At 38.9% G+C, this 15,734-nt stretch overlaps 1 protein-coding gene across 9 annotated transcripts in view; it reads right to left on the bottom strand.

Moving 5' to 3' along the window:
* C2CD2 (C2 calcium dependent domain containing 2) overlaps positions 1-15,734 on the bottom strand; it is a 155,155-nt gene that overhangs the window by 22,282 nt on the left and 117,139 nt on the right. For 6 of the 9 annotated variants that reach the window (XM_072614753.1, XM_072614750.1, XM_072614755.1 and 3 more), the window contains one exon: positions 12,802-13,426. The exons of the other annotated variants lie outside the window; for them this stretch is intronic. In XM_072614753.1, the coding sequence (XP_072470854.1) occupies positions 13,343-13,426 (84 nt within the window). In that variant the 3' untranslated portion in view covers positions 12,802-13,342. Of the gene's footprint in view, positions 1-12,801; positions 13,427-15,734 lie in introns of those variants that run through there. 9 annotated transcript variants of the gene reach the window in all.

The following is a 15,734-nucleotide window of genomic DNA, read 5'->3' as shown; positions in this document are numbered from 1 at the left end:
CAGAAAAGGGAAAAGAAATAAGACTATAGAAGGTTACTTTCTTGGTGAACAGGCATTTCCTCCCTTCCTTTCTGATGAGGAAGAACAATGCTTACCATCAGGCAAAGACACAGAAATCAAGGCTTCTGTGTCCCAGCCCACTCAATGGGCACAGGCCATGGAAGAGCTCAAAAAGAATTTTGAAAATCAAGTTAGAGAGGTGGAGGAAAAGCTGGGAAGAGAAATGAGAGACATGAAGTCAAAGCATGAACAGCAAATCAGCTCCCTGCTAAAGGAGACCCAAAAAAATGTTGAAGAAAATAACACCTTGAAAACTAGCCTAACTCAATTGGCAAAAGAGGTTCAAAAAGCCAATGAGGAGAAGAATGCTTTCAAAAGCAGAATTAGCCAAATGGAAAAGGAGATTCAAAAGCTCACTGAAGAAAATAGTTCTTTCAAAATTAGAATGGAACAGATGGAGGCTAATGACTTTATGAGAAACCAAGAAATCACAAAACAAAACCAAAAGAATGAAGAAATGGAAGATAATGTGAAATATCTCATTGGAAAAACAACTGACCTGGAAAATAGAGCCAGGAGAGACAATTTAAAAATTGTGGGCCTACCTGAAAGCCATGATCAGAAAAAGAGCCTAGACATCATCTTTCATGAAATTATCAATGAAAACTGCCCTGAGATTCTAGAACCAGAGGGCAAAATAAATATTCAAGGAATCCACAGAACACCCCATGAAAGAGATCCAAAAAGAGAAACTCCTAGGAACATTGTGGCCAAATTCCAGAACTCCCAGGTGAAAGAGAAAATATTGCAAGAACTGCCCCGAAAGATCCTCCTGAAATATTGTATCCAAGTTCGTCACACCTTCAGAGAGAGTAGGAAATTGCCCAAGTCCCAACTCAGATCAAAGAAATACACAGATGGGATTACAGACCCCCTATAAATTTGACCATATATAGGAAAAATGAATCACATACTATAACTAGGGCATTAATAGATACTGGGGCAGAGGCCTCCCTTATATATGAAAATCCTGATAAGTTTAAACAAGGAACTCCTATCACCATCATAGTACTGAGAGGGGCTGAAATATTATCCAGAAAAGTCAAACTAATGATGAAAACTGGATAATTACCAAAGAAAGAATATACTGTGGTAATTGTACCCATTCCTGAATGCACCACTGGTATAGATATATTGAGAGGTATGGCTTTAAATTTACCTGAGGAGAGATACCAATTTTCAGTGAGGAAGATCAGAATGAATACAGTTTTAGTGGATAAAATAAAAATGGACCCAATCACTTTACCTGAACCTTCAGAAATAATTACTTTAAAGCAGTATCACAATTAAAGGCAGGTGAGCAAGATGAAATTACCAATACCACGAAGTAATACATTCAGGCAGGAGTGTTAGTCACTACAACCACTCAATGGAATAATCCTGTCTGGCCAGTACAAAAGTCAGATGGGACGTGGAGGATAATAGTGGATTAAACACATTTGAATAAGGTGACTCCTCTCTTGTATACTGATGTTCCGTTACCTTAATAGAAAAAAATCTGGAAATATGATGGGACTTGGTACACAGTTTTTGATTTAGCCAATGCTTACTTTACTATGATAATAGATTCTAAACAATGAGAACAATTTGCTTTCACTTGGCAGTGCCAACAATATACTTTTACATGCTTGCCACAAGGATATCTGCATAGCCCCACTATTTGTCATAGGATTGAACATTTAGATGAATTGGGGGTACGTGGTATACAGCTTGGTTGGTTGGTTGTTGTTCTTCATTCTCGAAGAGGACCAAAATGACATCACCATGATAAAGTAAAGTGTATGACTGTGGCTGATCAGACCAATATGAGCTCTGAATGCTCTATCACAGATTGGGCACAGATGGTCCATGTGAACATTTAGGATGGATACTCCATCTTTGAGCATCCTATGTTTCCTTTGTGCTATTTCAATTCTGCTTTGCTCATAGAGTATATTACTCTTTCTGATGTGGAAATGCCATGCTGAGTTGTCCTGTGCCAGTGACTCCCATGTCCTATAATCAAATCCAAAGTTCTTGACAGAGGTCATGAGAGTGTCGTTGTATTGCTTCTTCTGACCACCATGTGATTGCCTACCCCATGCAAATTCTCCATAAAATAGTCTTTTTGGCAATCATACATTTTGCATTCGAACTATGCGGCAAGCCCATCGTAGATGCACTCTCTGAAGTATAGTTTGAATGCTTGGCAGTTTAGTTCAAGCAGGGACCTCAGTGTCTGGTACCTTATCCTGCCAGGTGGTCTTCAGAATCTTTCTTAGGCAGTTCAAATGGAAGTGATTCGGTTTCCTGGCATGGCGCTGGTAGACTGTCCATGTTTCACAGGCATACAACAATGAGGTCAGCATAATGGCTCTGCAGACCTTCAGTTTGGTAGTCAATCTAATACCTCTTCTCTCCCAAACTATTCTTCAGAGCCTCCCAAACACTGAGCTAGCTCTGGCAATGCATGCTTCAACCTTATTAATGTGTATATCCCTGGAAAGTATACTACCAAGGTAAGTGAATTTATCTACAGGATCCTAAACATCTCCATTTGTTGTAATTGATGGTTCCATGTATGCATGGTGTGGTGGTGGCTGATGGAGCACCTGTGTTTTCTTGGTGTTAATTATTAGGCCAAAGTTAGAACAGGCAGCAGAGAATTGATCCATACTTTGTTGCATCTCAGTTTCAGAGGCTGCACTGAGTGGACAATCATCTGCAACAGAAAATCATGCACCAACACTCCCTCCACTTTGGTCTTGACTTGAAGCCTTTTCAAATTGAAGAATTTACCATTAGTACGGTACTGGACCTTGATGCCTTGTTTATCCTCACTGAAAGCATTTGACAACATGACTGAAAACATCATGCTAAAAAACCCTGTTTCACTCCATTGGTGACTGGGAAGGCATGAGAGCATTGTCCACTATCCAGAACCTGCGCAAACATGCCATCATGAAACTGACTTACAATACTGATGACCTTCTCTGGGCAACCAAATTTTGACATAATTTTCCATAAGCCCTTATGACTAACAGTGTCAAAGGTTTTGGTCAGATCTACAAACATTGTGTACAGACCTCTGCTCTGCTCCTGGCATCTCTCCTGGAGTTTGCTCCTGAGAAGGAAGAGCCACAGACTGTATGGCAAGGGTACAGAGTCACCCCATTAAGGCTCCTAGCAAGACCACATTGTGGTTGTCCTTGGGCAGTCAGGTAGGATTCTCCATCCTGACAGTGAGTCAATCTTGATGACCAAGCTGCTCTGGCTAAGGCTAGCTGATCAGAGGACAAAGCCATGAATTTTTATGCAGTTTTAGAAGTGTGCAATTGTGTTGGGGGAGGGGTAGAGAGGCTTATCTGGGATACATACATGGTGAATTCAGGGGATGCCTTTGCATTAGCTGAGCTTATCCACATGAAAGTTATACCTATAAGGTGTAACTACGCTTTGAAGGTACAACTATGCTAAACTTTTATGCTTCTATATATTTAAAAAGGAAGTTATTTTGCTAAGTGTGTAGGTACATGCCTTGTGCTTTCATACACACACATAATACGTGGGCTTAAAAATATAACTTATTTGTGTTGACTGTGAAAACAGCTCATAGGGCAATGTCCTCTGCTATACCCATTGTTCTGTTCACCTCCACAGTCCAAGTTTCCTAAGTATTATTTTCTATGTCTTCATAGAGGTTCTTTACATCACACCTGGTTGTCAACTCATTTAGGGAGAGTGAGGTCATAGGTTTCAGAAAGTGTTTGAAGATAATACATTTTATCCTTACAATTACTTCAGCTGCCAGAATTAATTTATATTGCCACATCATTGTCATTTTCTTTGATTGAAATTTCTAAGGTTTCTGTAACTTTTTCCATGACCCAATTACTCTTTAGAATTACACTATTTAATGTCAGATTACTTTTTCAGTGATTCCCATTCAGTGATAGCCAGAGATCTATTGTCTACAATTTTTCTGAGTTATATTCAGTTCCTTAAATTCTTTTTTTATCTTTTGGTTAGATTTGTCTAGTTTTGAAAAGGGGTCACCTGACAGGGTATGGGTCCAAGGCTAAATGTTTGCCCCTTACCCCAAATGAATTTGTGTTCTGTTTGTCTACTGGCCCTGGAAAATCCCACTCTGAACTCTCCTTGAATTTACCCACTCAATCTGGTATTTACCTGAATCCTCTCAACTGGCCTTTCATTATCTCTAAGCCCAATTTTCTGTTACCTTTAACCTAGCCCAGTCCTTCATTGTCTATTATGTCCAGATTCTGGACTTCCCACCCTTGATCCTTTCTAAGACCCCATTCTCTTTGTCCAGGTGTTCCCTAGACCCCTCCTCCAGTCACCCCAGACTACTTGGCTACTCCTAGATCCCTCCCACTGTCTTTTGGTATAAGATCCATCTTGTTTCCATGAAGGTGCTCAGATTCAATCTGGCTTGCTTGCATTAGCAATGCAAATGTTCAGATATCTTAAGAATTTGGCCATTTGGTGTCCAAAAACTGGAAATCAAGGGGATGCCCATCAATTGGGGAATGGCTGAATAAATTATGGTATATGAATGTAATGGAATACTATTGTGCTATAAGGAATGATGAACAGGAAGACTTCAGACAGGCCTAGAAAGACTTAATGTGAACTGATGGTAAGCGAAAGGAGAAGAACCAGGAGAACTCTGTGCACAGCAACGACCACAGTGTGTGAGTTTTTTCTGGTAGACTTGGAACTTCATTGCAATGCAAGGACTTAAAAAAATTCCCAGTGGTCTTTTAAGGCACATCCTTCCACATCTAGAGAAAGAACTGTGGAATTCAATTGTAGAATGTAGCAGATAATTTTCTGTTGTATTACATTTTGGTTTGTTATATGATTTCTCCCATTCATTTTACTTCTCTACCACATGACTACAGTGCAAATGTATTTAATAGGAATGTATGTGTAGAACCTATATAAAATTGTATGTGAACTCAGGGAAGGAGGAGGGAAGGGGAAAAAAATCTAAGTTATATGGTAGTGTTTGTAGAATGCTGAAAATAAATAAAATTAATAGTAAAAAAAAGAATCTAGCCATTATGTCAGATGTTTAATAAACCTTGTTTTTCCTTGGCTAAAAGAAGGTTTGGGTTGAATTCATTCAGGCATGACTCACATGTGGCTATTTCTGGGGTCTAGCACACTTAAACCTCAACACTATTATAGTTTTACTATTTATGTCTCCCTCCAACTTCAAAATTTTCCTTTATTTAGTTGCTCTGTTATTAGGTTCATATATATTAAAAATTAACATTGATCAATTTTCCATAATGCCTTTAAACATAATGTAATTTCCCCACTTGTCTCTACTTTATCTTTATTTTCTCTAGCTTTATCTGAAATCATGCTTTTGACAATTCAACTAAAGCATAAAAGATTTTGCTCCAGCCTCTCTTTAAATCTGTGAATCTTTGGATTTCACGTGTGTTTCTTATATACATTGACAGATATTACTTTCTAATTCATTCTCTTATCTTTTTCCATATTAGGGATGAGTTCAAAAATTCATATTCACAGTTATATTTGTTTTCTTTTTTACTTTTTTGTTCTTTATTTTTAAAATTTTATTTATTTTTAGTTTTCAACAGACCTTTCTATGACATTTTGAGTTCCAAATTTTCTAGCCATCTCTACCCTCCACCCATTCCAAGACAGCATGCATTCTGATTATCCCTTTCTCCCAATCTGCAATCCCTTCTCTTATTCCCCTCCCTTCTCTTATCCCCTTTCCCTCTATTTTCTTGTAGGGCAAGATAGATTTCTATACCCCATTGCTTGTAAATTTTATTTCTCAGTTTCTTGTAAAAAAATTTTTAACATTCATTTTTAAAACTTTGAGTTCCAACTACTCTCCCTTCCTCCCTCCCCATCCATCCCTACTGAGAAGGCAAGCAACTCTTGATTTTTTATGAAATCATTCGCTTCCTTCTGCTCCATTCTAATCTTTAAGGAATTATTTTCTTCAGTGAGCTTTTGGACCTCCTTTTCCATCTGGCCAATTTTTAGGGCATTCTTCTCCTCATTGACTTTTTGGATCTCTTTTGCCATTTGGGTTAGTCTATTTTTTAAAGTGTTATTTTCTTCTGCATTTTTGGGGTCTCCTTTGGTAAGCAATTGACTTGATTTTCATGATTTTCTTTCAGAATCGTTTTTGAGCTCTTCCATGGCCTGAGACCAATTCATATTTTTCTTGGAGCTTTGGATGCAGGAGGTTTGACTTTGTTGTCTTCTCTTTCTATATTTTGGTGTCCCTTGTCACCAAAGTAAGATTCTATAGCCTGATTCTTTTTCCAGTTTTTGCTCATTTTCCTAGCTAGTGACTTGACTTTTGAGATCTTTGTTAAGGTAGTTCTCTGCTTCCAGTGGGGTGGTGGGTGTACTGTCAACCACTAGATCCCCCCACAATCTGTGGGCCTACAGCTCCAGAAACAGTTGCTGCTACTGCCACAGCCCTTTCCCCTGCTGTTGCCACCACAGGTTCCTCTGCCTCAGGCTTCTCCTCCAAGGGTTCCTCCACCCCCTCCATGACTCTGGGGCTGGGGCCCAACCACTCTACTGTCTCACACAGGTCCCACAGGTTTTTTCCACTGACCTTCCAATGTGTCCTTGGCATTTTGGGGTCATGAAATCTGGAAATCGTCACAGGTGGCCAAGATTTGGTCCTCCCAAGGTCTGCTCAGGTACCGTATGTACCAGCGTGGCCCACACTGGATTGTGCTCTGCTCCCATTGTGGCATGATAAACACTTCCTGGTGACCTTCCAGGCTATCTTGGGTTGGATATTTGCTTCACTCAGTCATTCTGTGGGTTCTGCAGCTCCAGAATTTGTTTAGAGTTATTTTTACAGTATTTGGCTGGGTTTGGGGGGGAAAGCACTAGCAAGTATGTGCTGTTACTCTGCCATCTTGGCTGTGCCCCCCACAGTTATATTTGTTATTGTGTATTTCCCTCTACCCTTTACTCTTGTAATTTTTCTTCTCTTTGCTCCTACTTCCTACTTTAAAAATAAGGTGATAGAAGAAAAGAAATTTGTTTGACAATTGTGTCTTTATAAGTGAAACAGCTTGTTTTTTCTTCATAATTGATCTCCTCTTCTTACCCTGCCTCCAATTCTAGGTTTTTACTATTTCTTCATTTCCTCTCAATACCTCCCTCTAATATTTAAGTTTATTTTTCTTATAACTGTTCCCTTACCTATCATATCCTTCCTCTTTGACCTGCTCCCTTGTCCTTATTCTTTCTTATTTATCATAAAAGTTTTATGTATTTCAATACATATGAATTGTGTGACATTGTGTTAGATGTGTGTCATTGTGTTAAATTTATTATCCAGTTCAGATGAAAATGAGGTCCCTATATATACTCTTGAAGTTATGTACAATAGTGATTCTCTTTTTTTCATACTTTCCTCCTCAGTATTATCTCTGATTTCTCCCATTTTTTCTTTTTCTAAGACCAATTAAACAAAACAAAATTACCCATAGACTGTCATTTTAACCTTTTTCTATGACCGTATTATCCTTAAAACATTTGTTTCTCATTCCACAATTAACATGTAAATGTTTTATTTGGGTGTCTATATTTCTATTTCAAAATATCTACTCTGACCTTTTCATCAGGAATGCTTGGAATTTCATAAAGAATGCTCTTTTCCACTAAATGTCAGTATTTTCCCCCTATAGAATTATACTTACATTTTCTTATCATCCTTGATTATAAACTTTTATCTCTTGACTTTTGGAATATACTATTTCAAGGATTCTTCTTTATTGTGGCAACTACTAATTTTCACATAACTTTTATCGTGGCTTCTTGGTATTTGAACTTCTTTTTGGCAACTTATTTTTTTTCCTTTGAACTGGAAACTCTGAATTTTGGCTGGGATATTATTGTGAGTTTTCATTTTGAGGTTTCTTGAAGTAATTGGTAGATTTCATTTTTGCTTTGTGTTCTGGTTTTAAGAATCCTTCAAAGTTTTCTTTTGTAGTTTCCTGAAAATTTTCATCAAGACTTTTTTCTTATCTTAGTTTTCAGATGATCTAATAATTCTTAGATTTTTTTCTCTCCTTGCCATGTTTTCCAGATCACTTCTTTTGATATTATACTTAAATTTACTTCTATTTTATCAATGTTTTGGTTTGCTGTAGATATTTCTTCTTGTCTTGTTGAGTCACACTTTTCTGTCTGGCCTATTCTAATTTTCAGGGCTTTCAGTTTCCAAGTAAAGTTTACTACCATCTATTTTAAGGTATAATTTTCCTTACTATTTTTCCTCTTTAGTTTTTCCATTATACATCTCTCATTTCATTTCTTCCACATACTCCTGTTGTCCCTGTGGCCAGGACAATTTTTTTCTTCTGAGGTCTTATCTGAACTTGTTGTTTGGTTGCCTCTTTGGGATTTACCCCCTGACCATCTCTTGGGCTCCCATCACACTTTCAGGGACTCTTCAGACTGGATTCTGTCCAGGGTCTTTCTCTTACATTTGGACTGGGGTCGATTTTGCAACCTGGAATGGACCCTACCTGGAAATACCCTGGTATTTTCTCTTGATATTCAGATTCAATCAAAAAATATTTATTAAGCACTTACCCGGTGCTAAGGATACAAAAAGAGGCAAAAAATAGTCACTTGCCCTCAGGAAGCTCACAGTCTAATGGCAGAGGCAACATGCAATCAAATGCATACAAAGTAAACTATACACAAGATCAATAGGAAATATTTAATACAAGGAAGACAGTAGAACTAAGAAGAGGTTGGGAAAGACAGGACTTTAGTTGAAACTTGAAGGAAGCCAGGGAAGTCAGTAGGAGGAGTTGAGGAAGGAGAGCATTCCCAGCATGGGGGATGACCAGAAAAAATGCCCAGAGGAAAGAGATGGAGTGTATTGTTTATGATACAGCCAGGAGGCCAGTGTCACTGGATCCAAGAATACGTTTCAGGGAGTAAAGTATAAGAAGACTGCAAAGGTAGGAGTAGGTTGCATTACAAAGGGTTTTGAATGCCAAATGGAGCATTTGTATTTGATCTTGGAGTCACTGAATTTATTGACCAGATGGGTGATTTAATTAGACTTGTGCTTTAGGAAAACCACTTTACTGGCTGAGTGGATGAACTGGAAGAGAGAGATATGAAGCAGGCAGATCCACCAGCAAGCTATTGTAATAGGCCTGGTGTGAGGTAATGAAGGCCCTCACTAGAGTGTTAGTGGTATCAGATGACCGAAAGGGGCATATTCAAGAGAAGCTGCAAAAGTAGAAGTGACAGGCCTTGGCAACAGTTTGGTAAAGCCCCTACACTGAATTGTATGGGCAGGGCCTTCCTAGTCCTGAGTACGGTAGGCCAGGCTGCCAGGCTCTGCCTGTGGCTGCCATTTGTCCCAGGACCACAGAACTTCTCTCTGTCACCAGTCTAGAGTGTATCTCCTTTCCTGGGCTCCCATCACACTTTCAGGGACTCTTCAGACTGGATTCTGTCCAGAGTCTTTCTCTTACATTTGGACTGGGGTCGCTTTTGCAACCTGGAATGGACCCTACCTGGAATGTTTGAGGCTGATCTCTAGGCTTTGCCTGGGTGAAACTTCAATATTACTGCTCTGCATGTTGCTGGACCTGGCTCAGGATCTGTCTGGCTCAGGCAGGGAGTCCCTTTCTTGACCCACCCAGAACATCCTGAAGTCACCTTCCCTTGTTTGACTTTTGCAGACAGGGACTTTTGGGAAAGCTCCATCTGGACACTGCCAGTTGCCAGTTCAGGGAGTGAGGACTCCATCACAATTCCTCCTGCTATGGTCTTCCCCCCACTTCTACTTTTCACCCTCATCCTGCAGCTTTTCTATCCTGTGATTTCTGCAATTCTGGGGTCCTTTTGTGGGTTCCTGGATTGTGTGGCAGGACATATAGGTGATTCAATTTCTTAATAGAATGGTGTATCTGTAAGTTCCAGTGGAATATTGTAGGGGATCTGGGATCCTCTGTGTTCTAACCTGTTTCCATCTTACCCCAATCCCCTTTAGTCCCAATCATCTTTCTTTTTTTAATGGACCATACATTAAGACTATATTGACTATATTTTACTTGACTATATGAAGGCTCTATTATTCTAAAGAAAAAGCATTGTTTAAACAGATGTGTTATAGTAATAAAAATTTCATTCAGAAGACCTAGATTTGAGCCCCAAACTCTGCCACTTGCTAATTTTACGACGTTAGGCAAATCAGCGCATTATAAAGTATTATATACATTTCATCCAGGATATGGAGAGATAAAGGTAATAAACAATTGTGCCTCTAGTACCAACTTACAGTGTGACCTTTAACAAGTCACTTAACTTATATGAAGTCATTTGAAATAAAAACTCCCAAAAAAAGGATAATACCTCTTCTAATACTAATTTTATAAGAATACTATCAAGAAAAATGAGTATATATGTGTGGATGGATATATGTATATATACCCACAAACACTCTAATACCTACAAATAAAACTATTATGAAGGCATTCATAAGGCACTCAAGTATCCCTTTAGGTATAAGAAAGGAGTTAACCAGTGTAAAGTAGTCTGACTGGTACAGGTCTAGCCCATCATTTCAGTCTCTTGCTAGAATGGTACTGTTAGTGATGGGCAGCTAGGTGGTGCAGTGGATAGAGCACCAGTGCAGGAGTCAGGAGGACTTGAGTTCAAATCTCACCTCAGACACTTGCCACTCACTAGTTGTGTGACCTTGGGCAAGTCACTTAACCCCAATTGCCTCATCCTGGGTCATCTCCAGTCATTCTGATGAATATCTACTCACTGGATTCAGATGACTCTGGAGGAGAAGTGAGGCTGGTGACCTGCACAGCCCTCCCTCACTCAGAACAAAGTCAAGTGCAAGTCATGTCATCATTTCTCTGATGTCATGGTCTTCTTTGGCAATGAAGAACAAACACACTGTTAGTGATAAGTTTTCTTATTACCTGTTCATTCTTACTGCTCTGTTTTGCAGTCTTCCCTCATTATTAGGTAATATAAAAAATAATTTCACCTCTTATACAAAATGGAAGTTTCCCATTGATATCATATTGGCTCTTTGTCTCAAAAGACATATAAAGTCAAGTCCTGAGGGTCCTGGGGCTGTTGTCTGGAGCATGGATGCCTCATCTTGTGCTTAGGGCATGAAAACCAAACGCTGTAAGAGCTCCTGCCAGCAGCTGTCACCTCTTTCCCTTGTGAATAGTAATAAAGTTGGTCTAGGTTATTGTTGTGTGGGATGTTGTTTTTCATCTAAACTCCCCTGCACTCCAAAAGAAAATTGTGAATTCAGAAACATAGGAAGGCAGATGAAAAAAGAAAACCAAAGCCAGAGAAAGGAGAACAGTGTTCTGCTCATAAATAACGTTTTCCTCCCTCACACTCTCTATGCCTTCTAGAAGGAAAACTATAAAATTAAAAATAGCTTACTCTGTAGGCAATTAATTTTGGTTGGCAGAGTATTCCTTCTAAGTTAACAAAGTGGACAAGAAAGATGTAATCAGGGAAATAATAGGTAGTTAAAAAGAAAAAAATATGCAAAACAAAATAAAAGCGGAGGGCAAATTCTTAACCTTTTATATTACATGCATATCTTTTTTATGCAGAACATGAGACAAAGATTCTTTTTTGTCTTTCCAACACTTTTTAAAGTGAAAAGATAGACCTAAATTTGAGAAATAACTTTCTGTAACAGTTATAGTGTTACTGTATTACATTTAAACATACATAATGATAGCTTCTTGATATACCCAGTACAATTCCATGCAGAATATTCTATGTATGGTCTTTCATACAAATCTCATCGCAGCTTTCTTGGTTCAAGAAAATAAGATAAAAAAGTTTTTTTAAGCTTCAAAGTTTAGCAAATTGACTTGTAGAGATGATAAAGGTTTACAGAGCTACCTATCACAATATTGATTGGAATTTTAAAGATATTAGGTATGTAAACTACTAAGATGTGTAGCACCTTGCACATTATTGATCCTTTGTAAATTTTTAAATAGCTTCCAAATTCCAAAAATCACCATATGAAATCAAGGCAAACAAATAGGTGCTGTAATAGTTTATAACTGGGTAACCTTTTTTAATGAAGATATTCTATAAGCTTTGGCAAATATGTTCTTTGAAAAACCTTGGAGGCAGCTAAGTATATATCCAGTAGATAAAATACTGAATCTGAAATCAAGAAAACAAGTTCAAATCCTGCCTCAGACCCTTACTAGCTGTACGACACTGGACAAGTCCCTTAACTTCTATCTGACTAAATTTCCTCACCTGGAAAATGAGGATAATAATGGCATCTGTCTGCGAGGTTCATTTTAGGACCAAATGAATAAATACTTGTAAAATGTTGTGTAAACCTTAAAATGCTATATAAATGCTGGCTATCCTTGGCTATTTTTATTCTATGCAGGCATATTAATAAAAGTAAAAATGTATTATACAGTGGGGCAGCTAGATGGCACAGTGGATAAGCTGGGTCTGGAGTGAGGAAGACTCATTTTCCTGAGCTTAAATCTGGCCACAGACACTAGCTGTGTGATCCTGGGCAAGTCATTTAACCTTGTTTGACTCAGTTTCCTCATCTGTAAAATGAGTTGAAGGAAATGGCAAACCATGCCAGTATCTTTGCCAAGATAATCTAATGGGCTCACAAAGAGTCAGATGTGACCAAAAAAATGATTGAAAAAATCACACAGCTAAGAAGAATGAATTATTTATTCTAAAGTGCCAATTTTTAGAACAGAACAGACAAGTTTACATTTTGAAACAATGTCCCAAGCAAATCCAGTCTGACTACTGATAATAGCCACAAAAGCCTTTTATGGAATATTCAGCCACTTTGCTTACTTCATGATTAAAGGATCATAAAGAATTGCTACCCATGTTATACAGATGGAAAACTGAGGAAGAGAGAAGAAAAATTGTTGTATGATAGAGATAAAGATAAAGGCCATGTAGGCTAATGATCTAGGTTAAATAGATCAGAGCGTACAAGGTACAATTTAAGGTGGCATGGAACTGCAGTGCTCCAATACTTTTCTCCTTCATACTAATTTTGTTCCTACTAGGAGACAACCATAAGACAAAAATAACTTACTACATAGGCAATACTTTTGGTTGGCAGAGTAGTCCTCCAAAGTTAACCAAGCTGTAAGAAAGTGAAAGGAAGGTGAGGGAAGGGGGAAGGGATGAATCTAGTGACTGATCAGAGAGGGATTGCAGGGATCTCTGTTGGTGCTTAGAAGAAATTGTCTTGCTTGGATCTGGGTCCTGGTCCTGGGTGGCAGTCCTGGGGGAAGGAGGAGTGCTGGCATGGTGGAACCTGTGGCAGAGGTGGAGAGGTAATCCTCTTTACAATTTGAAGGTAGAAAAGAGTGCTTCGGGTCACTCACAGACCAAAACACAGACCAGGAGAGGAATGAACACCTCTCCTTTCATCACACAACCTTGGAAGAGCTGAAGATTTGTAGGTCTCTAGAAGTATCTCTGAAAACAGCTGCACAAAACTCCTGACACTTGGGACAGTATATTTGTACCTTCCTCCCCCCCCAAACTGGAAACAGAGACCTACCTTGACAAAGAGCTCAAAAGTCAAGTAATTGGCTGGGAAAATGAGCAAACACTGGGGGAAAAAAATCAGACTATAGAATCTTCCTTTAGTGACAAGGAAGACTAAAACATACAACCCAAAAGAAGACAACAAAGTCAAAGCTCCTATATCCAAAGCCTCCAAGAAAAATATGAATTGGTTGCAAGTCATGGAAGAGTCCAAAAATGATTTTGAAAATCAAGTAAGAGAAATAGAGGAAAAATTGGAAGAGAAATGAGAGTGATACAAGAAAATCATGAAAATGAGTCAACAGCTTGCTAAAGGAGACCCCAAAAAATGCTGAAGAAAATAACATCTTGAGGGGGTGGAGCCAAGATGGCAGAGTAGAAGGACTGATCTCTAGTTCTCCCCCCACAGCCCATAAAATACCTGTAAAAAATGACTCTAAACAAATTCAAGAGCAGCAAAAGTCACAAAATGGTAGAGTGAAACAGATTTCCAGCCCAAGACAGCCTAGAAGGCTGACAGAAAAGGTCTATTGCACCAGACTCGGAATGACCTGCAGCCCATGCTGGGCTGCACGGCAGGGACAGGCCTGGAGCAGGATTCAGGGCACAGAATCACAGGTAGCAGCTGCAATTTCCCAGATTTCTCAACCCACAAATGTCAAAGACAGCTTCAAAGGTCAGTAAGAAAACTCTTTCACCTGGGTGAGAGGGGAACATGGTCTGGCCATTGGACAGAGGCAGCCACTGCAGCAATAGTTTCCACTTTTTTGGCCCTCAGCCTAAAGACCCTGGGGGAACTGAGGGGCCAATTTGGGTCTCAGTCCTGAATGGCAGTCCTGGGATGAGGAGGAGCTCTGGCTTGGCAGAGCTGGTGGTGGATGGGGAGAGAGAATCCTATTTGTAGTTCCAGGGCAGAAAAGAGTGCTTTTGGTTGTTCACAGACTAGAATGCAGGCCAGGAAGGGAGTAAACTCCTCTCCCTTGATTGTACTATCTTGGAAAAACTGAGAATTTACAGGTCCCTAGAGATATCTCAGCAAATAGCTGCACAAAACCTCTGAAGCTTAGGGTAGTATACACTCCACTTGACAAAGGACTCAAAAATCAAGTAACTGGCTGGGAAAATGTCCAAAAAGGAGAAAAAAATATGAGTACAGAGGATTACTTTCTTGGTGAAAAGGTATTTTCTTCCATCCTTCCAGATGAGGAAGAACAAAGCATACAATCAGAGGAAGACAGTAAGGTAAAGGCTTCTGCATCCAAAGCCTCCAAAAAAAAAAATGCAATGGTCTCAGGCCATGGAAGAGCTCAAAAAATATTTAGAAAATCAAGTAAGAAAGGTGGAAGAAAAATTAGGAAAAGAAATGAGATTGATGCAAGAAAATCATGAAAAGCAAGTCAACAACTTGCTAAAGGAGATAAAAAAAATGCTGAAGATAATAACACCTTTAAAAATAGACTAACCCAAATGGCAAAAGATAATTTAAAAACCATGATAAAAAAAAAAGACCCTAGACATCATTTTCCAAGAAATTATCAAGGAAAACTGCCTTGATATTCTAAAATCAGAGGGTAAAATAGAAATGGAAAGAATGCACTGATCACCTCCTGAAAGAGATCCCCAAAGGAAAATTCCTAGGAATATTGTAGCCAAATTCCAGAGTTCCCAGGCATATTGCTAATGTATTTTTAATGAATGGGAAGATATTTCTCATCCATAAATAGGCCTATGTGAACTGCTTAAGTCACATGGAAGCTTAAGTCACATGAGTTTAAGTCACATGGAATTATAAGTCATGTTTTGTGGGAGGAGCTTGCTGAATGAGTGGAACATGAAGAGGTGGAGCTAGAGTGGAGCTGAGAGGACGTTAAAACTGAGAAGGAGAGAGAAAACAGGAAGCTGGCTGTGGGTAAGATAAGGGCATTTTGCTTGAGGGTGCTCATTTGTGAGAAGGCCTGATAATGTGTATAGACTTCTTGGGTACTATGATAGATTTCTTTGTTGTTCTGATGGATTTGGCTTTCTAATGTCTGAATAAATGTTTTGGTTCTGTCTTCCATGTGGAGAGTCTG

The sequence above is a fragment of the Notamacropus eugenii genome, chromosome 5 (assembly GCF_028372415.1).
Source record: "Notamacropus eugenii isolate mMacEug1 chromosome 5, mMacEug1.pri_v2, whole genome shotgun sequence".
NCBI lineage: Eukaryota > Metazoa > Chordata > Mammalia > Diprotodontia > Macropodidae > Notamacropus > Notamacropus eugenii.
Note: the sequence above shows the minus strand (reverse complement) of the source record. Positions and strands in the feature narration are given on the sequence as shown.